This window comes from Cottoperca gobio, chromosome 2 (genome assembly GCF_900634415.1).
Source record: "Cottoperca gobio chromosome 2, fCotGob3.1, whole genome shotgun sequence".
NCBI classification, from domain to species: Eukaryota; Metazoa; Chordata; class Actinopteri; order Perciformes; family Bovichtidae; genus Cottoperca; species Cottoperca gobio.
Genome location: NC_041356.1, coordinates 9,307,795 through 9,334,759, shown reverse-complemented (window position 1 = coordinate 9,334,759; position 26,965 = coordinate 9,307,795). Strand labels below are relative to the sequence as shown.

General features: G+C 40.8%; 2 protein-coding genes across 3 annotated transcripts in view; one reads left to right on the top strand and one right to left on the bottom strand.

The window, feature by feature from the left end:
- Window positions 1–446: 446 nt before the first annotated feature.
- Window positions 447–25,423, bottom strand: LOC115021438 (gamma-aminobutyric acid receptor subunit alpha-5-like). Its single transcript, XM_029451900.1, has 10 exons — window positions 24,918–25,423; window positions 24,282–24,363; window positions 23,319–23,443; window positions 21,909–21,976; window positions 20,510–20,730; window positions 15,773–15,855; window positions 10,204–10,347; window positions 3,834–3,986; window positions 3,402–3,613; window positions 447–2,906 (listed from the first exon to the last, which is right to left on the bottom strand). The coding sequence occupies exons 1-10, from the start codon at window positions 24,937–24,939 to the stop codon at window positions 2,607–2,609; spliced, it is 1,410 nt and encodes a 469-aa protein (XP_029307760.1). The 5' UTR covers window positions 24,940–25,423; the 3' UTR covers window positions 447–2,606.
- Window positions 5,435–26,965, top strand: part of LOC115021416 (gamma-aminobutyric acid receptor subunit beta-3-like) — a 58,894-nt gene continuing 37,363 nt past the window's right edge. Inside the window, exon 1 of one of the 2 annotated variants that reach the window (XM_029451881.1) lies at window positions 5,435–5,614. In XM_029451881.1, the coding sequence (XP_029307741.1) occupies window positions 5,463–5,614 (152 nt within the window). In that variant the 5' untranslated portion in view covers window positions 5,435–5,462. The remainder of the gene's footprint in view (window positions 5,615–26,965) is intronic. The other variant, XM_029451873.1, reaches the window with a different exon arrangement.

Here is a 26,965-nt window from a genome sequence, read left to right as displayed (position 1 = left end):
TATAACTCAAAATAAGGCTTAGTCAGCTGAAATCAGTTCAGCTCTGACAAAACAAACAAATGACCCCTAAACTACTGCAGGTGCAATCAGAAACAATGGGGAAACTAGCATCTTGATGATGTTTCAGCAGCAGTCAGAGGTTGGATGTTGTTATCGGGGGGAAAGGATGTGTGCTCTGTTCATCTGGACTTGCTGCCACACACAGCTGCTGCGCTTTAACAAGCACTGGAACATCGCTGATAGACACCCACCGAGCATTTGACCGACAGCAATACCTTTTTAGATTTACATAGAATGCAGATTCAACATCAACCAAACCAGCACAAAAACACTACAGGAAATTATACAGCAAAAAGTCCAAAATGAAAGCGCTTTAGAAAGAATTTCAAGCTGATATTGTGAAGATATTTACTGTAGGTCCCAGTTTCACAAAGCAAAGCCGGTACAGTAGCAGCTGATGTCGTCTTTATTCATGTGTTTTTTTTTTCACCAAGCCATTGTTTCATTGACAATGCTCCCGACTGCACTGTTAGAAATCCACGAGATTAAAGAAACAGTGACTCTGAGGCAACTCTTCTGCTGGGAGCAAGGGTCCTTTTGTTCCTGAGTGTGTCTCACCATAGTCCAACAAGTCGCACATGCTGTGCTATGGTGGGCTCGAGCCAAAATGCCACAACGTGTGCTCATTGCTTCCGGTTTAATCAAGTCAATGTAGAAATCGATCAACAAAAATCGGATTCAAAGATCAAAAGCCAAGTTTGATCAGATGTAAGCTCCTCTACAAGCAACGAGAAGAAAAGAATCTTACACATGTGCACACGAACATTAAGAAAGATATCAGATGAAAACATCTTCAGAAATTGAAAGTCAACTTTTTTTTTTTCTTGCAAGAGCTTGAAAATGAAACGTGAGAATCTCAACATGTTTTTTTTGTGTCAAAGCAAAGTGGAAAATTACGTTTATTTACATGATTCTCTTATTTCCCCAAATCTTTTGTACTTTAAAGGTCTGATCACACCTCATTTAAAATGGCAAAAAAAATCTAATCATTGCAGGATAAAGAAAATGGAAGAAGCTCAGTTATTGTGACTGACAAGCGCTAACATGTCCCGGCTGGCTAGCCTGTGAGCAGTTAGCGCTCCAGCTGCAGTAGTTTACCAGCTAGACCTGTAAGTCACTAACATCTCTGCTCTATTAAATGGAGATTGGTCAATCGTGTGTTTTTGTTTGTTTGAAAAGACCCTTAATTTACCCAGAATTCATGGCAAATGTGTCCTTCTTAAGTGTCTTCTTAAGAAGGACACATTTGCCATGAATTCTGGGTAATTGTAAAGACTTAGGCAGCTTCATGCAACAGTTTAATTTACACGTTTTATGTGAAATCTGACTATTAGTTTGTTCTACGCAAAGTCGACATTTGTGACACGACCCCTGGAGCTGGTAGTGTTGCAGCCCAAGATGGACGTGTGCCTAAATAAGGGTTTGCATCCTGGTCATCTCATTGAATGACAGTTTCCAAACTCTCACTCAGCTGATGTGTATGTGACACCGTCTGCGTTTCGAGCCCTCGTCTCTCAACTGTGAATATTAGTTTCCTAGCTGAGTGACCCGGGCTCAAAAGTCAGTTAAAGCACATATATCCAATCCTAAATGTGTCCTGAACACACCATCCACAGCTGTCCAGTCACCCAGTGTAAGTGGGCCAAATAAGTTTTTCTGATCTTCTTGTTGGCAAGCTGCCCTAACTGTCGACTTTTTTTTATTTTTTATTTAAGAACCCCTGTGATGATAATATTTCAAATAAAAGAAATGTTCACCTTCAGGTAGCATTCGATTTTTTTTCAGTGTTTTTCCACTGAGACCCCAGCTGCCAATGCTTTTGGCAAAACCAGGCCTGCAGCAGAAGGCTTTGAATCTTCAAGTAAAGATGTACAAAGAGACACACAAGCACCCGCTGCAATAGGAGAGAAACAAAATGGCAAAGGTTTATAAAAAAATAAAATAAAAAGAGAGACTGTTTGTTCCACACGGTGTGGAATTAAGTACATTTTTTAAAATAAATGTTCTAATTTAAATGCATGTTATATTGCAGGGTTTTTTTTTTCCATAGCATAAGCTCAGTGCATTCCAAGCCTCCATGATGAGAATATGTTTAAATTTAGGCAAAATTGCTCAAAACGCCTACGTTAGTTTAATTTAAAACCTCGATGAAGTGTTCTCCCATACTCTAAGCGGTGATTGACATATACATGGTCGGTATTCAAGACAAAGAGGGGTCCATGGTTTCTTTTGAGGAGAGCGTCATGCAAACTGCAGCAGGATAGATGAGAAAGAAGCGGAGCACTCGCTCTCTCGTCGACGTCGTCTTAGAAGCAGTTTCTTTGTGATCAAGCAGTTTTTTAGGCCATGAAAAACAGGAAAGGGATTCTGTTGCAGCCTTGCATCCACTCAAAGTGCTTGAATTAGATAGTTGAGTATAGTTTGTTTTTGTTCTTCAAGCGCAGTTTTTTGTTTTTTAATTTTTAATTTTTGTCCCCTTTTCTCTTTTAGTCCGCCCGCTCTCAAACTTGAATCCCTTACACATACTCTGTCTCAGAAAAAAGAGATTACGTTGACGTGACCGCTCCATTCACCAGCGGTTCTCTGTTAAGATACGTGGCCCAGTAGACGAGGTTGAAGGTTCCAAAGAGGACGGGAAACACTATCCGCGACATCTTGTCGATCTTGCTGACGCTGTTGTAGGTCTTCTTGGGGTCCACCATCTTGGTCTCCGAGGCCCGGAGCTGCACCGACGTTGTGTTGGAGATGGTGGAGATGGACACGTCCTTGGTGAGGTTGGGGGTGTAGTTGACACCGGCCGAGCAAACGTTGTTGGGCTTTTTGGACAGCACCATGGGGTCTCGTTTCTAAAGCGGGACAGATTATATTCAGCAGTGCATTAGTTTGAAGCCCTGCTCTGCAGCGTGGTTGGATAATCAATGCGTTTCATTCTGTCTGGAATGATTAGTGGTTTTACAGAAGGGAAACATTTCTGGCAAAAACATTCTGGTAAAATGCGGGGGTGTTGTGTAATTGAATTTCTCTCAGGTAGCAGTCTGATTGTTATTCATTATGATTGCAATATGCAGGTATATGTTTCAGTGCTGCTAACAAAATGCACGACAGTCTCCCTGGGCACCTCCGGTAATATTAAAGCAAGCCACTTGTATCATAATCAGTGCTGTGAAGTGATATCAATATCCTGATGAGTCATGGTGCACTTTATGTGGTCAAGTATAACAACTCCATTTCATAGTTTTCCATAACTTCAGACCTACATTTCAGGCAATTTGAATACAAGACTTTTTAAGGACCTGCAGACGTCCTGTCTAAAAATCTAATGTTGTGCCCACAAACTGTACCTTAGGGTGCTGTGCTTCCAGAGCCTTCTTGCCATCCCAGGCCCAGCTCCTCTTGGTGAAGTAGTTCACCGTGGCGAACTCGATGAGGGCAGAAAAGACGAAAGCGTAGCAGACGGCGATGAACCAGTCCATGGCTGTAGCGTACGCCACTTTAGGGAGCGAGTTCCTGGCACTGATGCTGAGGGTGGTCATGGTCAGCACAGTAGTCACCCCTGGGTGCAAACAAAGGCAGTGACAAGTTTAATTTGAGTTTTTACAGTCTCCCCTCACTCAACAAAGGTGGGCGCTTTAATAACTCTTAACTGCCATCTGCTGCAGTGTTGCTGCTCAGAGGCCAACTGTTATTGTTGTCCCTTGTGTGAATGTGCATGACAGGAATATTACATGGGCAAATAAAACGTTACAAAGTAAATTAGTAAATAAGTCACTCACCAAAGACAGTCCTTGCAGGAACTGATTCTCTGTTTAGCCAAAATGACACTTGGGACAGGATTACAGTCATGAAACATGGCATATACGTCTGGATGACAAAATATCCAATCTTCCTCTTCAGTAAGAAGTGGGCCATCATCACTGTGTACTGTCCTGAGGGGAGGCAGAGAAATAACAAGGATATGAAGTTAGATAGAGACAATAAACAAGGCCAGATATCTGCTTTTAGCTGAGCCACAGCAGGGTAAATATTGTTTGCACAGAGTGGAATTATTAATATGTGATTTGACCTCCTTACAGCACCACAGGTGTTGGGTTACCACACAGGACATCATGATCATTACAGGCTAAATTACTTTTTATCACCACAAACTTGATGGCTTGAAAAGATGTCTCTCCTCCTTCCTGCTATTTCATTATGAAACAATTACAGGGGTGGAAGAGTGAAAATAAAATGTTTAGATGAGCATAACAGCAAAATGAACCTGACTTCGAATCCATTATTAAACTGAAAAATGAGAGTAATTATTGCAAGGACACGACAGTAGATTATTATGTGGTTAATGTCTGGGATTCGACAATGGAGCTTGTCGGAGGTAAATCCAGGGAAAGTGTATAGCGGGTGCAGAGAGACAGAAGAAGGGGAGGGGTGGGGGGGGGGAGGTTTTGCACAATATTCAGTTAAACAAGTGAAGATTGCATTTGAGGCTTTAAAAAAATCCTCTCGCCAGCAGCAGTTTGTGACTGCAGGCGCTGGTGAACTATGAAAAAACCCAATGACTATATTCCACACACTAGGGCACATGTACACATGCAGCTCTCTCTCTCCCTCTCTCTCCCTCACACACACACACGCGCACACACACACACACACACACACACACACACACACACACACACAGTAATACATGAGGCTTTCTCCAGGCAAAATCGGATTTTTGAACCTCCCTAATCCCTGGTTACAATCTGCATCCTGCCATCAGTGAGAGAAAGAGAGGGAGGGGGGAGGAGGGGTGAGGCTTCCTGTCCCGGGATCCTCACAGAGCCCTTTGCCCCGCCCACTCGGCCCTGCCAATCCAGGCACCGACACGCACACATACACACTCTGAAACACACATGAAGCATGATTTTGAACCGCTGACGGCCACACACACACACACACAGACCTCCGCACACACTGTGAGCCACGGAGAGGGACACTCGCTGCTGCTAATCACTGGTGGAATGGAGGGGGGCTAACTGTGTGTGGACATTTTCTATCTTTTCTATTCTTTTATTTTTTTGTTATTTGACAGCTGTGGAATAATGCTCAAGTCTTGATGGGACTGGCTGGCGTGCAAAGGGAAGAAGAAGCGGTTCAGAACATGCACTGTGGGCATCTCGGCATCAACTAAAAGTGAGGTAAATATAAAGAACACTTATCAAAACCATGGCCATGCCTCAATCAGGAGATCCCCAACACCGTTAGTTCCTACTGCGACCCCATCACCTGGGCCCTCTGACGCCCTCATGACTCCAGGCCGTCTGGCTCACAGCTACCCCGTCAACTTCTACTGCTGTCGGAAACATCAAGACACGTCCAGGCGCTGCCGACCTGGGACACCCCGGGGTCACCTTTGCCCTTGATGCATGGATCCCGACAGGACTGGGGGAAGAGGAATGAGGAGGAACATGTTCCTCTGGTGGATCTTACTGCTTTTCTCCCAAGGATTTGTATTTCGCAACGTCCAAGGGGAACTTCCTTTTATCTCGGGGAACGATGCTGCCATGCTGGTCAACTGGTGAGTCAGACTCTAATGTTATTTTTGCCTTTAACTCGCAAACATTTTCACACCAGTGATAATCCTCTGGAAATGAGATCAAATAATCCAAAGCGTGTACTCTTTAAAGCCCCACAAGTCCCTACAAACTGAAGCTGTAGAACATCTTATCTACTTTTAGAGTTATGAGTTATTTTAAGGAGGATATTGCTGTCTGAGAAGAAGCCATATCCTTAAAGATGTCTTTATAAGGAAACCTGGCGGCTAATCTCCTCCCTCATGTCCTCAAATGGGAGTGCCGTCTAAGATTAGATGTGCTAATTAAAGGCTCACAACATCACATGCACACAATATTTTTAGCTATGGACCTCCATACGTGAAGGTTCCAAGATCAATGTTCATTTGCAACTAATAAAAAGAAACACTTTTTCATTGAGGCCATGCAGCCAGAGCCGGCGCGCAAACTGCTACTGCTCCGAGTAACAACACACGAAAGGCCAGGCCAACTTTAATTGACTGCTGTTTTGAATTTCAGGTTTACAAGTGCTTCATTACGATGTCTAGACAAACAGCAGGGGGACTCCAGAGTTATTTTAATCAACAAGGGAACAATAGTCACTCCAGGTAACTTTTATCAGAACAAATTGAAATCTACTGGCTGCAGCACAAGCACCTATTTTAGGGACATTAATTGCCATTAATATACAATTTTGATAGTGTTTGACGATGTGCTGCCATGTTGGACCGAGGCTTCTGGAGAACACTTCTTCTAATGGTCAGTTCTTCTTGAAATTAGATATGTACGTACTCAAATATCAAATATAGCCATGTAGCAGGACCATGCAATGCTAAAAACTGTGAGAATGTGTCGCTAAAGTTGCAAAAATGGCTTCAGGTTCCAGTAACACCTGTCAGCTGTACGGTGGTAATATTTTCATTTAAAGCATGTTAGCATGTTGAGCGTATCTGAAAGTCTCATATTTGGTGGGTGAAAGTTTTGTGCAAGAGAGTCACACGCACGGAGAAAGTAAATTAACCTACTGGACTGAATGTGACCCCTGAGCTGAAACTCATCAGCAATCCCCAACACTGATTTGGACGCTTTCCAGACAGCTTTGAGCTGCATGAATGATGATTTACCGCCTTTAGTCCTTCGGCTAAATGGAATTCACAGATAATGTTTTGCATTTTCTTGTAATAATCAGAACGCCAGATGCCAGTTTGATGATTTAAGAACAAATACTGTCAAGTAAGACGTATAAATTCATATAAAATGACTGTTGAAGAAATGTTTAAGTAAACGGTGTGTATAAATAAGTTGTCTATGCCTGATCACCCAGATAAGAAGGAAGGAGAAGTGGTGTCATTTAACAATGTCGGACCAGAAGGGGTCACGTGGTCGGACGATAACCGACGAAACATGTACTAAGAATTGCCTTTGCAAGTTCTGAAGTTTGCTTATAATAAAAACTCCACATGGGAACTTTAATTTAAAGTAGATTCCAGTTCTGCAGGAAGGCTGCACACAGCTGATTTTTTAATTGTATCTTCATCTTTCTCTTTTATACGTGATGCACGCAGGGATATTAAGATATCCTTAGTATTGTTTGTGTATTTATAGTTACCATAATACATTTTCCAGCTAGACATATACTGCCTTTTCAGCCGACCTTTTATCAACTGGTCAACTAACTTGCAAACGGATCAACTCATCCAGCCGGTAAAGAAAACAACCGACGAACCCTGTAACCCTTTGCTTCAAAGCAAAAGCAAGGTTTCAGTTGTGTCGTGCTAATAAATAAAAAAAACGGGGGAAATCCACACTTTTAATAATGATTCTACTAGAAACTGAAGTGTATTACAGTTCCGTTTTACATAAGAGTATTAAGCAGATGCCTTTCAACGCCCCAACCCCCACACACACACCCCCCCCCCTCCACGCGTCAGAGCGAGGCTGTCCAATCCCAACATACAAACAGACACACACAGATTTCTTTCTCTATCTTTGTGATGACCTAGCTCAGATTTGAAGTCAAACTGTTTCCATAATGCTGAACTTCAACCTGCTAACCTCGGATAATCTAATTGATTTAATGTTTCATCTTAATACTATCCCAGCTCAGATATAACCTGCAGACGAATCAACCAGGTACTGTGAAAATGTCCTGACTTTGTAGATGTTTCACCGTTATTGTGAGGACATTCGGTACTCATGAGGATAAATGTACAAGAGCACATACACAAACACACAGATACACTCAGCGACAGCCAACCAACCAATCCCTCACTGATCTGTGATGTCATCTTCTTATGCAAAAGCTGATGGGTGGTTGGATGGGGGGGATTAACCCTAGGTCTCAGGTCTCTCTCTAGCTCTGTGTGTGTGTGTGTGTGTGTGTTTGTGTGTGCGCGCATGGGCTCATGCGGGGATAAGTGTTGTTTGACAGGGCTGTCCGGGCCTGTAGACAGCTGGTTGTGTGAGGGATAGGCTACTCTCCTCCACTAGCCTCCACTCATTGACTCTGATCTCCTGATAATGTTTCCCACATTTACTCTCTGCCTCGCACGGCCATCTCTCCTCGCAGCGTTTATCTTTTCTAATCTAGAATTAGTTACATCACGTTATTTGGTATTACACTTATCGTGAATCACACACAGTATGTCATGAACAAGGTGCGCAATAACGGGGAAGAATGAGGGTGATTGAATGAGAGGATAAGTGAAGTGAGGATAGAATTGTTGCACTATGGTGGTGGTTGGAGATTACTTTGGTAAATGCGATGTCATCCAAATGCGTTGCAACACATTTCATCTTATGTTCTTTAGAAGGTTAAAGGGTAAGGCATTATTCTATATCTGTCTTGATGCCACAAAACCTCATAAAAGGCCCAAACCAACAATGCCATTAGCCTATGCCTTGTCTGTGGCACGCAACCCCATTAGTCCTCTGTGAAGACATAAAAATATACCCTGAGTTGTCCTGTCCTTTGCCTCTCTCATTGCCCACAATGCAATCCTTCTGCACCGGAAATCGCCTAAGCCCCGAGCAGGCTGATCTAATAACTTCAATTTGAAATAATCAAATTCCCTCTTAGAGGGTGGACTAAGAAATGTTACATTACATGGCAACCTACACGCTCACACTTCGATAACGCTCCCATTGCTTAGAAACGCACTTTCCCATCACGTTGTAGTCAACTCTGTAGCAGCATCATCTACTTGAATTAGTTAAGAGGACGACATGTCTAATTATGTATGCTAGCTATACACTTTATATGCTACAAAACACTCATTTGTTTTGTAAAAGTGGACCAAATGGAGGGTGGGTGGTTTTGTTTTTAATTTTAGGTTCTGTTATTTCTGTCTTCCTTTGTTCATCTCTATGAATAATTGTGTTTCTGCTTGAACAGATAAAACCAAACTCTCAAAATGAGTCATCTTTGAAAAGGCCTAAGTGATTTCCTAATACAGCCGGGCACTCAAACAGGAGTAAATATGTAACGTCTGTGTGACGAAAATAAACTACAAGGGCCCCATGTTCATGGGAATGAAGCAACATGTCAGCCGGTGCAACGATGCGATGAAGTGTTGTGTTTTTAATTGTTTTTGGACAACAATGGAGGCGTGTGGCGTCTGGAGTTACACAGCTGGTGTTATTGTAGCTTAGCTAAATAGTGTTGGGGAGGTTAGCATGATAAACTAAATGAATGTTAAATCTGAAACGTATATGTCTCCATGTTTACAGACATGAACTAGAAGGGCACTCGGAGAGCCCACAGCTCCACATCTCACTTTGGCCACCGAGTTTCATTCCATTTGGACGCGTAGTTTCCCCGTAATGCTGCTGACAGACAAACTGAACACATACCTTGGCAGAGGTAATAAAACACACAAAGGATCGGCTGCTAAATATAATATTTGCCTCCTCAAAACTATTCTTTTGAGCCACGGCTACAGAGACTATACATAATTGATTGCTTCTGAATGGATGGCTCTACAGACGTTTCCTAGCAACAGGCAATGCTGGCTCGCTCCCTTCATCAAATGAAATTATCTGGAGTTACATTCACATCCTTCAGAATCCATACTGTACTCCATTATACGTGCCTCCAAAGAGTGTATGTATCCTTTTACAGAAATAGGATTTGGTAAACACATTCTTCTCTGTTCGGTCCCTGTGTTTGCTCCAGTGCATGTTCTACAGCTGAGGTGTTTAATTCTTTCACACTTGTTATCTGTTTATTTGTCTTGTTTGTGCTTTTTGCTTTCATCACAACATGTCCTTCTTTTGGGATTAACTCCTACTACGGTTTTTTTACTTATTTTACTAATCCTTCTACAGTAACGGCGCCACTTAAAAATATACTATGTAACATTTCTGCATTTAAAATGTGCAAAGAAACCCGGCAGAAGCTGACTACATTGACACGCCACCAAACTCCATCTTTTGTTATTGCTTTAATTGATCTATTGGCAGAAAATGACATATTGTGCGTTTAACTGCTATTCCAGAACCATTATTATAAACGCGTTTCTTTTCTTTGTATTGGCTATGAATGTACATTCCAGTTTGTTCTTTATCCATAGCACACACACACACACACACCCACCTCTGCTTGTGTGTATGTTCTGTGTGCCGGCATTATGCCCAATAAGATGGTACTGGTTGAGTCTGGAGCCGTCCTCTGCCACCACCACAGACTTAGCAGCTCCCTGAGTCCATGTGTAGACCACCTCTGACACCGGATAGGCATCTGAGAGAGAGAAAGAGAATGATGACCTACAATTAGCTTGAGAATTTAACATTTGTAATATACAAACACCCAAAATGCAAGTTAATGGACTTAGTGACATGTTACAGTTCGTCATCTGTCATATAATGTGCAGCCGCCCATGTGCTTGTGTGTGTATTTGAGTGAGTGCTGGCACAGTCTTTCTAGCACTTTTTGATTAGACCGTAGGCTTAAAGCCAAAAACAGAATTTGGCTTGCATGCCCGTATGTGTGTGTGTGGGGGATATTTGAGTGTATTTTTGTTTAAACCACACTTCTGGGTCAGAGGTGAGCTCCTCTGTCGGCAGGAACCAGACCGAGTCAGATTAACCAAAATGTGTTGCATCACACACTGATGAAAAACAGAGCTCAAACTCTGAAGCCTCTCCTACTATTTCATTTATTCATGTACAAACACTGGACATCGATCTATCATCTTACCCCCCGGTGTGGGCTGAAATACAGAAAGAGGAAAATTGTTACTTGGATGGAGAGACGGATTTATCCCTCTCAATGTTTTAGATCTGAAATGGCATTTTGTTGTTTTTTATCCTTCATAGTCGGCTTTATATTCAATCCAAGTGCACAATTTAATTGAAAAGATGATAATATATCTAATTTATTCATTGTTTATCGTGATTATTGTCACCTGTTTGTGTTGACACATTCTGAACACACAGAAAACAACCTTCAAGGATGAGAGCAGGGACGAGGACACGGACTTTAAAAAGCTTTTTGTGATCGTGACACCTTGATGACGATCTTAACAATATATTTCAAAAACAGACAGAGTGAGGGGGAAACTGGGAAATAAGCAGGGCAATTTCATTTAATTTGTATTTAGTTTATTTTGAGGTTCTCTTGAAGCTTCACTGTAATAAAGAAAGACGAAAACAAAGTTTACAGTCACACATGCATGTCAATTTCTGTGGTTCAATGTCACAAAAGTGATATATTATAGCTATAAAAGTAAAACTGAAATCAATTAACATTAACTTTGTTGTGTATTCGTCTGTTTTTTAACCAGAATATATCATTTTAAATGTAGTTTATCTTGACGCCATCGTTTCAGTTTACGATAATGACCCTGGTGTGAAGTAGACAAGTACATGAAGCATCTATGAATAGAACGCAGGACGAGCCAAAACTACAATTTATTTAGCTGATTTTCACAAACACTAATTAAACCCTTGGCTTGGCCTTGTGTCCGGTTTATTTCCTGTCCCGGGGATAACATCTTAACTTGAGTATTTCCATTCTGGGTGCTCACTTGGCAGCAGCATGCTGGTGTACAATATGCGTAGTGTTTAAATGTGAGCATTGTAGCCAGGGCCTTAATTGTAGGGTAGTTATATTGCAATAAGGGATTATTGGTGAATTGCATTACGCAATGGAAGAGCTAAAGACTTTGGCAGGAAAGACGGTGCACCTGTGCCAACTTTTCAACAGGTCACGCTTAATGCTTTGCTGCTCCCGTCTTATGTGTGAGGCAAAGGGAGCTATAACTCAGCCAAACTCATCACTTACTATACAGCAGCTCTGCACACTCCGAGTGAAGCGGCCTGAAATAATAATGGAAATAAACCAGAGGATTTCACAAACCCAAACACAAGTTACAGAGAAATGAATATTCAACGTGTCACACGAGTTAATATCAGCCCAGTGTTTGTTTATCTGTTATTTAATTATCTGAGTATATAAGCTTACATAACAGGGTAATGTAAACATTTGTAACTGATCATACGTGGACTATGGAACAGTTTCTTGTGTTTACAAAGAACGTATGGCGCCAATGCTCTGCTGGCGACAGATGTCGTTTGAGCTGTAAAATGGACAATCAGCTAGACATGAGAAGAATGGCTCGATTACTCTCACAACTTCAAAAGGTCACTTGTCAGGAAAGCATAAAAACAGCACTGGTTTGTCTTGAGAAAGACAACTTTATCTGCAAGTGGGAGACAAATGCAGAGTTTGTAGTATCCAACAGGAATGTAGGTTATGGTTCGGCTTTAGAACAGCTCCAGCCCTCCCTTTGACCCTCTAAGTCCTGAACTGATGTTAGACTTTGGTTAAAGACGAAATCCTTATCCTGAAAATTCATTGATGTTCAGATCTGGTGTCTGGGATCGCGGACTTCTTTCTGCTGTTCAAGTTTATTTATACGACTAATTCAGACGTTCATATCTTTTGACTATAAAAAGGAGAGCAATCGCAGAATGATTCACGACTACACATGTTCAGCGGGATCATTGTGGGTCGAAGACGAGCTGAGAGATCATGACTAGTCTGAGCGATCGTGCGGTGATTTGTTTTCTTTAGCAAATGTGTTTCTGAACCTGTGGCCTTTCACTGAGGAAGATTGTCACGGTTTTCCAAACTGTTCATCGCAGAGATTCTAACGCTCACTGCAAAAACTAGTGCGAAGTTTCTGATGTTTCATGGTACGCTAAGAAGGTGCAGCCCTGCTCGCTGTCATGTCGTGTGTTTGAAGAAAAAGGATTGCATCTTGAATGAAATGCTACGCATCACCGGGCTCACCATTAACTGAGCACCATAGAGTATTACTCTAACTCCTCGGTGTGTATGTGAGGAGCTGCGTGAAGGCCAGCAGCTAAATTAGGATACAGGTCCTTTAGGCTAGAATAAGGGATTAGTTGCCCTTTACCTTGAACAACTTTACAGCAGACCGTCGTGCTTTTATTGCACAATAAATCACTACTCTGTCACGAATGAGTGGATACAAGGAGCAATGGAAGACGGGTGCATGAATGCAACTTTAATGCTATTGTGATCTTCATCAATGTGCTTTTAACTCTGCCGTCTTGTTCGATAATCTAGAAGCCGCCGTTGACCTCTGTTACAGACAAACAGCCGACTAGACGAGCAAGAGAGCTATCAAGTGAAAGCTAGCTGACGAGCTAGTCATAGTTATTGCTATCGATTTTGCCGTAGCTGTTTCCGCAAAACTGAAAATAAATGTCAGCTAAACTCCCACTAAATGTAGAGCATTGATTCTCTGCCCGAACCTAATTAGGTCCGACCCGGGTCTACGCCAATGTCCTTTCAATTCAAGTTTTTAATTGGCCTCGGGTCACTGATTAGAGTGGCAGTAACTACAATCTCAGCTTCGACGCTAGTGGAATTCATACGTTGAAATACATTTAAATCACATTTTGTATGTATTATGCTAATTTGAATAGTAAATGGAAATGTTTCAAGTCGTTAAAAGGGATAATAAAGAAAACACATGGGTAGATACTGCATGTAGTATATATGGCGATGATTTATGGGGTGAGATATTCAACATAAAAAGGCCTAAAATGAACGTTTTAAACTGTTACGCAGTTTCCTGGCCTGAAAACCCTTTAACTCTTTTAGTTACTGCTCTCTGCCTTTGTAGGGCAGTGCTGAATTATCAAATCATGACATGCTGTATAAAAGGAGGAGGGGATGGAGAGATTTGGTGGCTTTTTTTTTTTACATGAGGGATTAATTTTACCCATTTTTCATTACACCGGATGTTGTCTCCTTTCATCCCCCACTGGTGTACAATAGTAAACAGTGGACACAGTCTGAATACTGGTGAGTGTTGTCACAGATTACTGGACTAAAACAATGTCTTTGTCAGACACGTCCGCCATTTTGTTTATTTAAAGAACAGGGATTGCTGTCTTTCTTCTGTTTGCTATGCAGGTTTAACTATTCTCCCACGTTGTGCTAATGATCGAGGAGGTCCAGCACATTTGCTGCAGCGGGATGTGGAGGTTTAGTATGTATGGTGTAATGCCACCTGAGGACAGGCTTAACCAGGAGGTGGAGGTCTCACTACAGATGACAAGAGGAGAGATGTTCTCCCTACGAGGACACTTCCCCTTGTAATACTGCAGTGTCACCATCAACACATTATTCCTGTTATACACTTACACCTCTCACCTGCAGGGAATCGCCCCGGGGCGATTAAGGTAAGACTTTGCCATGGGATGGCCCAACAGCTCCTTACACTGTAATCCGATTGCAAATGTCAAATGTTCTTCCCTGACATAGTGAGTGTGGATGGACAGTGTCTCACAGAGATCTGGGGATAAGCGCATCATCCTTTTAGCCCAAGGTGTGGCATTTGGCCAGATTTGTCTTTAAATAACCCCGGGGACACTCAAGGTTCTAAGTGACACTGGTCGGACACATAAACAAGCCGTCTTGTATTAATCTGCTCTTCTCTCTGCGACCTCTTCCAAGGTTTTGTAATAGTAGTTGCAATGGAGGACTATGAATCAAAAATCAGCAGCATCAGAGGTCCACACTTGACTGTGAGTTTGGATTAAATCCCTTTGCAATGCATTCTGGTAGACTTAAAGTGGCTCATACTGTAAAACACACAAGTGATTTGACCCTCGGTCAGTTGGTAATCCACCCTGACAGGTCTACCCTGAGAAGAATCCAGTAGATGACTTCTTTGCTTACTACTGTTGTAGTCGTAGTGAACTGATGTTGATCTAACGTGGAGCTAAGCCAGTGTGCAAGTATATCTTCTTAAACTCAAATCAAATCCTCAATTTGAATAAAGAGATTTATCAGATTTAATGAGTTACTCAACTTTCTTATGCTCGCCTGCCTTTCTGTGAGGCGAGACGGAGAGAAGTAGAGCAACAGGTTTCTATCGTTGGATAAAAACAAGTTGTGACTTTTTGGAGAAATGTAAATGTTTGTATCACAGAAGTCAGAAACAATCCTATGCACCACTGGAATCTAATTTCTACAAATAGTATAATACTAATAACTGTATGTGTGTGTGTGTGTGTGTGTGTGGACTAATCTTTATCTGCAACTGTGCAGAAATACAGTGTTTAAACAGAATGAATAGGAGCTGCACAGCAAGAGCTTGAATGTTAATGTTATGAATGAAGCTTCAAACTAAACATAACACAGTCTTCTTATTATACATATTAGACATATTATACATGCATAGGTTGAAATTATAAGCAGTAAAACGCAGCATTGCTCCTTCAATGTACTCAGGGTTTTTTTTGCTGAGTGGCTAATGTTAGTGAACTTAAATTCTAAGTAAACTAAGATGTTGCTCTATGATGCACATTACTTATAGCTTATCGTTGTAGCTAAATGATAAAGAGCAGTTGCAGTGGATGCTGTTCAGTAAAAGTTACAGTCTTTGCTTTAACAGCAAAGTCAGCAATCTCCAGTAGATAATGACTTCTGCACCGACTCTGCAGCAGCATTCTATCAATTAGCCAAAACGATTCCTTATTGTTCTCTAAATTCAGATCCAACTTTTGTATAGCCCTTTGCATCGGCCTGATTATCGCCATTGTACATCACAATAGCTGGAATTAGCAGATAGTGAAAGACGAGATGGATATAAAAGTAGACATTCAGAGGAGAGTTTACTCACAGCTGCCAAACTTGAGAGGGCAGGCGTGTGCGTCCATGGGGAAATCCTCCAGCTGCATGGGGCATTCTGCTGATATGGTCAGTCTAAGGCGAAACACACACAACACACCCGTTAACCACGTACCACAGTCTTACTGTAGCAGTCACCACCTTTGCTATGTCATTTATTTATTTGGTATTTTGTACGGAGCACTGTGCAATTACAGGAAAAGCTACAATTGCTGAATCACTCAAATGACAGGATACAAAAAACAATTAGAAGGACGGTCACAGCTTTACTATCTTTGCAGTGAAAGAATCTAATAAAGGACTTACACTAAGAAGAGTTGTTTTTCCCATAGCAGTAAAATGCTCAGTACATTTTGACACCTGCAAGTGCAGTTCCTCCCTCTCTCAGCAGCTCTAGTATTACAGTGGCAATGCTACCACCTGGTGGTCACAGAGCTCCTGTGTTAGTTGTCTTGCAATAAAAGAAAGGGAAACTCTTCTAAATGACCGCTTGGGACGACCTCTCCTCATTTTTCATTTGGTTCAGATATGAGTCTTCGCTCTATCTCCTAATGGACACAATTTGAATAGGTAAGGACTTGATTTGAATTCTAACTCCTGCTTCGTTGTATTTAAATCATTCACATACACGCCGATAGCTTTTCAAATGAAATGTTCTGCCAATCATTCAACATGTTGTGATTTTAGCTGCCATGTTGTTACCTCTGTGTCCTAAAAGAAGCACAAGATTAAGTGAATCAAGCACACAAACCAAGCATACACACATCATAATTCTTCCTTCTTTTTTTATATATCTGCCCTAGATTGAAGTCCCTCTGGGTATTCTTGCTCTTTTCATGATGATACACAGGAATACAGTGATATGATGGTGGATTCATTGAACTTAATGGGCAGGATGAAGGGAAATTAAAAGCACATGTTTACTTCATTAAAGGTTTCTCCGGCAGAGGCTTTTGTTTGCTGCACCTCAACATTAGTTACAGAATAAGCTTTTTATTTTTCCTCCACTGATCTGTATTGTAATCTTGAAGACAACTGTGTCACCAAGACGTGGCGAAATCCTCCAGGGTCGGGTTTTTTTTTTTTTTTTTCGAGCTCACAAAACCTCCTGGATGTGTGTATCTACCGCAGGAGGTTTCCCAATTATATCGTTAAAGTGAGCGAAGCATAGCAAAGTGGGATAAGAGGCCACCTCTGGTCCCTACAGAGTTGACTGGGGGCTCAGCTTGCTTTCCACATCAGTGCAGGATTATCCAATTGCATTATTGTGTCTAAAACAGCTGAAGGATTGTGTGTGGAGGAGAGGAAAGAGTGTCTTTGGGATAAATAAATGAGAACATGACTGTTGGCTATTATACCATGTCCTAATTATTCATGTGGCCTTGCCCCATTAGCAGGGATGCCTGTAAAGATAGTTGCTTTTAATTTGGGGTATGATTAGTGCCAGAAAATCAGTCCCATTAAAGAGATAGTTTGGATTTTTTTGAAGTAGGGTTGAAGCCGCTATCTATGCTCTCTACAAAGCCACCATAGTCCTTTGACAAAAGCAGTCATTTTACCTCGCAGAACACGGGGAAACCAAAACCAAAGACACACAATAACTCCTGTGTGTGTGTGAGTGAAAAGCAGTACATCCCAGGGACAACAATCCCACATACGCACCTTCACACCTGTGGGAAATCTAAGGTTTCCTATACGCATGACCTTGCAGAAAAGTCGAGAACTTTGACGACGGGACAAAACAAAAAAAAAGAGCTGAGTTTTGAGTCCAGGAGCTTTGTGCTGTATTAAACCCTGGGCCACCAGGCTGCACCATCTGTCTTTTCACACTAACAAGCACATTTTGAACAATCTCCCAACTTATATCACATACAATCGATCTCATAGGAGTTGGGGTTATATAATATATCAACGTGTGTGTGTGTGTGTGTGTGGGGGGGAAACTGTCGTTATAATTCATACAAATTATCAGTATGTTAGCACATTTAAATGACAACATAGAAGGCCACCAGCATGAAGGCAACACTAGGAACATAAATGAGAACGGCAACTCAACTGTTCCTAATGATAATGGTGCGTAATGCACTCACTCCGTAGCAATATAGAGATTTCAAACCAGCTGATAAAGCTGTATATGTTGCAACCGACTATCCAGCTATAATGGACTGCCATCAAGCTCCATATGCATTAAGCTTGCGGAGGGTTGTGAAAAGGGGCATTTTATGAATTATTCACAGAGACAAATGCATTAAAATTTGCTCCATAAACCCGATCGCTCCTCCTCGGAGTAATGCTTTTCAAATGACATGAGAGAGGAGCTCTCATTGACACTCTTATGTGGAAATGGTGTGTGTGTGTGTGTGTGTGTGTGTGTGTAGGAGAGGACGTAATGTCTTTAATGTGACATGTGTGTCCGTATCTCTGCTTACTCGTATAGAGTGTCCATGTTTTAAAGTATCCGTGTTGGTGTACAAAGTGTCTGGACAAATCTTATGGGGATGTGCACATGTGGTGCCATTACTCTATATAATGGGTGCTACTGCTAAGAAAATAAAGTATGTGCTTACAGTATCCGTAGCTTTTCCATTTACTGGGGGGGGGGGGGGGGGATTGTTATATTTGTGTAATACAGTTAATCACCTTTTAGGCTCAAATAAATCTTTATTGATATGTTCTTGGCTTTTCCTCTGCCCTCATTGTTTAGCTAGTTTAATTCCCTAATTTATTCATATGATATTAGACAGGTTGGTCATCTTCACCTTCTTCTTCTTCCACATATTCATGAATGTTCTTGTTTTTATTGGTTAGTTCTTCTGCTCACGTCGTGTGCTTCTTGTTGTCTTGGTTGTATTTTTCTAAATTATGTTTGCTTAGTTATTTTTTGTCTTTCTTTTTTAAAATGTTTTTGAATGGATGTGTTATACAAGCTTCTTGACCTCTTGACACATTTCTTATTTCTTTTATTTTCTGGATTTTATGCAGTCTTATGTGTGCGCAAATAAGAAACAATTAATATATATATATATATATATATATATATATATATATCGTACGAGTAAATCATTTATATAACTACAGTTATGTTATGAAATTAGATTTAGATTCGAGTTTTTCTCTAAATTATCAGCTTTTTCCTTATTATTCTGATGACAATCTGAAAAATTAAATAACATACAATGTAAAAAGGCAAGTAGAGAAAAAAAGAAGCTGTTGTTGAGTTAGCTGTAACCTGCAAGTACCCAGATGGCCTGCGTGTATGTGTGTGTTAGTGTGTGTTTATGCAGGAAATGAAACCAGTGCTGCCTGTGGTTAAGCTCCGCTGGTAATGACAAGCACAGTACTGTAACAATTAGACGATTAAAAGCAACCTACTGCTGCTTCATTTCAACTGTGGCAGGGAATGTGATGCCATTTTTAGATTATGGAAACACTAGCTCTTTCTCTCATGCACACACATGTACACATTTTTGCATTCAGACATAAATACATGTATGCATACATTTCCATAAAATGACACATATGGAAATGAACGCACACACATTCACGAAATCCCTCACTTGTTAAGCCTTAAGGTCAAAGTTGAGCGCCACCAAAACTGATTAGTGCAGAAGACGTGTGTGTCCGTGTGTGCGTCGGACGCATGGGACAAAGAGGTGACTATAAGTGCACATTTCTTTAGATATGTATATATGTCAGGGTGGTTGCATATGGATAATCTGTCCTCCATCCAGCATTATTGTCCCTGTGGGTGTTACTGGTATCAGATAGAGTGCTCTCATCCGTGATACAGTCACTCTTAAGTCCTGCAGCTACAGTAACTCCTGAGGATAAGCACAGAATTATTCTAATTCTCTGGTGAAAAGGTCACAGTCAGTCCTGGTGGTTACACTGCTGTTCTACTAAACAAAAACAACGATTTGTACATCAGAGAGCCGAGATCACGTCTTGATGTAACATCATTCTTTTCTCATTTTTCAAGCTTTTTAAGTTGTTAAAACTGGTGGTGTAGTTAAGAGTCCTCACCATCTGCCTCTTTCTTTATAATTTACCACTAATGGCAAAAACTATAGTTCACTACATTACTGCCAAAAACTATAGTTCACAATGAGGCTGCTTTTCATAATGGATGATCTCCCTCTGTAGTTTCTTCTCAAAACCCTACATTTAAAGAGACACTTCACTCTGGTGTCCATTTTTCATAATGTCTCATGAACGTCTCAATGTAAGTTAAAAAACTAAACAAAAATAATTAGAAGAAATACAAGAATGAACAAGAATTGCTCTTACTTGAATACAGACTTTTCCAGGACAAGTGCCTGTGATTGGCCACTAGGTGACAGTATTCTCCTACAGTCTGAGTCACACACTGAGGGCTTCTACCTCTGTATTTTCTCTCTGAGTACAAAGCTGTATTGTGAATTATGTTGGCCTTGCTAGCTGTTTTATTTTTCATTTCTAAGTACTCTTAAAAAACCTTCTCTGTACTAACCTCCGGTAAAAGCTGTCGGGCACATAAATGTGAGGTTTCCTTCATTCAATTAGGATTGTTTGAGATTCAATGCTGGCATAGAAACACTGTACCTCAGTACTTCTCTAAGGATAGCAACATATTACCAACTTTGGACACTAAAGGTGTTGATGATTTTTCATAGCTCAGATGCTAAATGTAAAAGGTATTACACCTGCTTTATGTGAATAGATTGTGTAGGAGAAAGGTGATAGAAGCTACCTCATAGTGTAAAGCAAAGTGCCGTCATCCTGCAGCCTCAGCAGCTTGTTGGGCGTGGTCATGTTATGAGCAATAGACTTCTTGCCATTAAGGAAGAAGGTATCGGGGGTCCAGATGTTGCTGGCCAGTAGGTTGTTTAACGGCAGCATCTCCATGGGCCCTTTGAAGCACAGACGCTCGTCCTTCCAGCTCTGACGGAAGAAGACGTCGATGGTATATTCCTGAGACAAAAGCAAAAGAATGGTTTCAGAGAGTTCTACTGGAAATGTGAGCCCCAACATAGTAGTGAAGGCTAACCGTTTGGACCCAGAAGCCATGTGATGCAATGTCAGTAAACTACACACTGCTCTCATGTTTACCAATCTGTCTGCTCTCTGATGATTTTATCTTAAAACATGCTGAAGGGGTGCCAAAGGCAAACGATCTTCCTCTGGATGGAGTCTATTTCACTCTCAAGTTTCAGAGCATCATTTTGTCTGGTGTGTGTTTACCCAAAACAAGAATTTAGAGTTATGTAGTGTCTCAGTTTCTGTTGCAGCATCATTTTCCTCCCTAATGGAGCTTTTTGGGCATTTTCGTGGCTCATTTCAGAGTCACAAATAAGTACATTAAGGCAGAAAAGCTCATTTAAGTTTCTGCGCTGCAGTCAATTGTCAATCAGCACAAAATGGCTGTAGCTCACTCTGGCAGTAGCTCCTCCTTTATGCCTTCATAAATCCACTAAGATTTTGCAGATATGGTGATCAAACATTGTAGAAATCCGTCATGAATGTGCTCTTGGGTGGAATATCGACCCGCTTCAAGCTACAAAAACAACAACAAATGAACAAGAAACGAATACTCCATCCCGCAGAATAATGGCGCTGACATAAAAGCTTTTATGGACCGCAAAACCATTCAAGTCTCTTGCCACATTTCCTTAATCATTAATGCGCCCTTGTCAATACCTTTTTCAAGTCAATTATAGGAAAGTGGCAACTGCTGTGTCAAAGTGTGCCAGGGATATGGCAGGGTGTAATAGAAGATTTAATGAAAAAGGAGATTTAATGCTATCCAAGTGGAACCTTATAGTTCATAAGAGAACGGATTAATAAAGGGATGAACATGTTGGAATGGGCCAGCCACGTTGCATTAAATCTAAAATGTCATCCACATAAATTTCATCTCATTTACAAGAAACCAGAAAAAAAGAACCAATCTTCAAAGACAAAAGCAGGACCAGTGTACATCCAGGGAACAGCATGAGCAGTGCTACCAGTCTCATGAAATGTAAATCTATGTTTCGATCTAAAAATACCTACAGTAGCCCGGGTGGGCATTGACATGTTTGTGTGCGTTTGCCCCAGCTCAGCCAATCTCTCTTTGTGTATCTACGGTGTACGGCTGCAGATGAACTCACCATCTCCGTGTCAGACACCGGGCCAAAGCTGGTGACAAAAATATTCGTCTTGATCTCTGTGACGTTCTCTGTTGAGAGAGCACAAGTCAGAATGTTTGAGGTGTGGAGAAGTTTATAAAAAGGCAGTGAAAAGCATAATTATACTGAATCTTAAGTGGAGCAATATAGGAACAGATTTTGGGGTTTACTAGCCATCTGCAAGGCGATGTCTTCCCCTGATATTTGGGACGTTCGTCGCCTCAGAGGCCACAACTAATGATTAGTTTCAATATCGATTAATCTATAAAATGCAAGAAAGTAGTGAAAAAGGTCCACTGTGATGCCTTCAAATCCCCCAACCCAAATATATTCAATTTACAAAGATATTATCCTAGAGAAATATAACGTTTAGAAGGAAAAGATATTCATAAGATATTGAGCAATTAAATCAGTATTGGCTTTGAAATCAGTGAAATGGCAGCTATACAGAATAAACCTGTTCTTTCTCAGTGTTTCCATGATTGTTTCTTCTGAAGATGAAAAGTTACACATTATTGTCATTTGTACAAGCAAAGCCAACACAATCTCCCGTATGCTTAGAAATGTGGTTCTGCCGTGCTGTGGAGAGCAACTTGTTGAATGCTGAATGAAGGCCTGAATGTTTTTCTGGTATGTATTTATAGGTCCTCTTGTCAAGGGTAGCAACCGTTACCAGGATGTGAGAGCAGGCTTTTGCCATGACACATCAGGCATTCGGTATTAAAAAGCCTAGTTTCTTCCCATTATGGTACAAGTACTGTATGTACATGGGGAACAAATTGTAATGAGGACCGATGTCATGATGAAAAAATAAAAAGCTGGTCGGAGAAATCAGTGGAATAAAAGACGTGAGTGCCACGCCATTAGAGAACGAGAAGGTAGGGATGGCGAAAATGAAAAGCTTTTTATTTCAGTGAAAATTGCTCTCAAGGTTATCTCCTGTTGCCAGGGTGAAGAACGTGAATAAAACACCTTAGCAACATTAAATTCCAGCCCTGTTGAAGAAGGCCTGATTGATTTACTCACCCTACCCTGGCGGCGTACAAGAAAAGACATGCATTCATGCATGCATACGTGACCCTCGCCACAGATCACAAAGAAACACAGCATCTGACATGTGTGTGCGTTCACCTTAGCTGACATGGGAGCAAAATTGCACATCTGCTCACACAGTTTCTACCCTTCAGTCTCCCAGCAATTTCCTATGAATCGGTGCATGAAATCGCAGCGGGAAACGGGGCCTCCCACAGTAGAGTCTAGGTTAGCGGGTTAGGTTTGCATGCTGGCAGGGCTCGACTGTGGCATTATGATATTAGAATCTAAGGTTATTGGGTTGTTTTAAAAACAACAAAAAAGCCTCTGAATTATGCTAAAATAAGATCCCCAGCAAACCTCCAAGCCCTGGCCGGAGCCTGTTGTCATAACCATCAAGGAGCCCATCTAGGATCCTGGTGAAAACTGTACTGTTGTCATTGGCGGCCGCCTCCTTCTGAGCCTCTGAGGAGGACAGGCAGAGACTAGGAGAGGAGAGGAAACAAAGGAACATGAGTAAAGAAACTCTGGGGGGAAACTACATCCTGGCATTGGTTAATCTGCAGGACGTCAAACATGACACGCTTATTGTGATTAATTAGCTCGCCACATTAAGGACAGCCTTGTTGTTATTCATTATTGAACATAAGTACTGCTTACAACTACCAGTAGAGATAATTAAGGCTTTGACATGTGATCCAAATATAAACAAATGAGTTCTCCTGCTAAATATGGCAAGAAGAGAGCCATTGTGTCTCAGGGAAGAGCACATTCTCTGTGGCGAGCAAATTACACTCTTCTTCTTCTTCTTTTTTAATAAAGAACACTGTGTTCATGCACAGGATTTACCACAGAAAGACACAGAAGAAGGTTACAAACTGCATTTTAACATTTTATCTCAAAGCCATTGATCTATTCAGATGATAGGTGACTATTCCAGTGATTTACTGACAGCATCGCCTAAAGATCTTTTTTCGCTTTTCTTGAGTGCAGGACAGCCACTTAAGCAGCAATGTAGTGATGAGTGCAGATCGGATATGCGATCAAGAGAGGAGGTCAGAGCTGGCAGGAAACAAATATGTTTATGTATCAATATACCAGAGAGGCATTTATACAACTAGATGGAGCAAAAACACATCAACTTATGATTGAACATTATCCAGAAAATGGCAACTTGAAGACATTTTGCTTTTATAATAAGACCATCAAAGCTACATACTTAAGTAGCTTTATTTAGCAGGTAAATAGCATTCCACTTTTAAAGCATGACATTCTGTAACAACCAGACTTTTTCAGCTTCACGTATGTTGAGCTCTTATTTACCTATTTTGGCATCCACACAGGAGCAGGATGGAAAGGACAAGCCTCGCCATGACTGAAATTCTGCTCACTTTGTTGTTTAGAGCTGTAACACATCCACATACAGAAAGACACAAGAAAAGATAATAACTGCATCAGAAAAGCACCAAATAGCACAACAGAAATAATTATGTTTCACGATCTTCTAAATATGATTTATTTAAAATGTATAGCAAACCTAATAAGGTGCCCCAACTCACACAAAGAAACTCCGCTGCATACAGAGGCAGACCATTACAGGAATCACTAAATCAAGCGGTGGGACAACCTCTGCTCAATAAGGCTGTAACTCTTTAACATGCAAAGCATCTACCTCACAATCCTTAGACACTATACATGCTTGGATATCATAAAGAAAAATACATACAAATAAGGATATTGTTTTCTGCAGTGTGATCCCCATTGTGTAAAGCTCCCACTGCGTTTGAATCCAGCGCATTACAATTCAAACGGGCCAGCCCCCCACCTTCTCCTTCCCCACTCCTCCACCATCACCTTTTTCTTCTCTCTCCATCACCAACAATATGAATCGCATTCCTATTCTCATTTGCCATGCTGTGTCTAATTATAAAAAAGCCAGAGGGGGGAAAATGGGACTACCTGAATGCAGATCCATCACCATATGTTTTCGGCTTTTCCCCCAAAACAGCGACTGGAGGCTGGGGGTCTCCGTCGGCGGTGCTGAAACTGGGCGATCACGGGTTCAATCACCTAATCCCCGTGCTTGTCTCCCCTCCTTCTTCTCCTTAGCTTATCCACCATGGGCTGTTTCTGCTCTCCCGCTCTCTCTCTCTCTCTCTCTCTCTCTCTCTCTCTCTCTCTTTCTCTCTCTCTTTCTCTTGGTCAGTCAGCGGTTCCCCATCAGGCGGTGTTGTAGTAGTCTGTCTGGTCTTCTCCTCCTATAGGCTACACCGCCTTCCTCCTTTAGTGCCTGCTGCACCGCGTCTCCTGCATCGCCTCCAGAGGTGTTGCAGCAACAGCAGCGGCAGCAGCAGCATCACACGGGCTGCCTCCTCGGTCTTATCCGCCAGCCTCGGAGGAGACTGGATTCACTCCACATTTTTTTCCGTCGCTTTTGCTATACCGCCTACTGCCGGTGCGAGAGAATGAAGTGCTGCAACAGAGGCTAATAATTTTGTAATAGGTGCTGCCCATTGGTGGGTTGGGAGGAGGAGGCACGCTGCCAGTGGGGAGGGGGGGAAGTCAGATGTTAACAAAATCAGGTGCGGGTTTTTAAACCTTATCGCTGGATTTAACAGACACAATTAAGCTTTATCTATAAGTGAGGCAATTAAAGTAGCTTATAACAGTTCCTCACAACCCTTTTAGTCATCCCTGTCAGATTGAGTCAAGTCATTCATCCCCACCTGCCATGATCCAAATGTTGACTGATTTTAAATTGGATGTTATCTAACACCATCAATAATATAAAGACATAATATGTAACGTAACCCAATTTCCTGCAGGGGAAAGTATTAGTTTTCTGAACTAATGTTTAGGTCGTTTTGGTCAATTGTGTTTGTATTTCTACCACTTTTTCAGAGTGGACATTTCAACCATTAATCCATGAGTTTAGGTATATTTTAACCCTTTGTCTAAGAGTTTGGGTATATTTTAACCCTTTGTCTAAGAGTTTGGGTATATTTTAACCTCATGAGGGTTCAGTTATATTTCAACCAATTATCGACTAATTATCCGTTACGTTTAGCTAACTGTTTCAACGGTTTCTAGCCGTTTGATTTGTTTTCCATTAACTAGATTAGCTATTTCAACCATTTAATGTTAACTATTCCAACTGTTATTCATTACTTTTAGCTAACAATTCAAACTGTTATTGATTAGTTTTAGCTAACTATTCCAACTGATATTTATTACTTTAGCTAACTATTCAAACTGTTATTAATTACTTTTAGCTAACTATTCCAACTGATATTCATTACTTTTAGCTAACTATTCAAACTGTTATTAATTACTTTAAGCTAACTATTCCACTGATATTCATTACTTTTAGCTAACTATTCAAACTGTTATTCATTACTTTTAGCTAACTATTCCAACGGATATTTATTACTTTTAGCTAACTATTCAAACTGTTATTAATTACTTTTAGCTAACTATTCCAACTGATATTCATTACTTTTAGCTAACTATTCAAACTGTTATTCATTACTTTAAAACCTATTCAAACTGTTATTCATTACTTTTAGCTAACTATTCAACTGTTATTCATTACTTTTAGCTAACTATTCAAACTGTTATTCATTACTTTTAGCTAACTATTCAAACTGTTATTAATTACTTTAAGCTAACTATTCCAACTGATATTCATTACTTTTAGCTAACTATTCAAACTGTTATTCATTACTTTTAGCTAACTATTCCAACTGATATTTATTACTTTTAGCTAACTATTCAAACTGTTATTGATTAGTTTTAGCTACTATTCCAACTGATATTTATTACTTTTAGCTAACTATCAAACTGTTATTAATTACTTTAAGCTAACTATTCCAACTGATATTCATTACTTTTAGCTAACTATTCAAACTGTTATTCATTACTTTAGCTAACTATTCCAACTGATATTTATTACTTTTAGCTAACTATTCAAACTGTTATTGATTAGTTTTAGCTAACTATTCCAACTG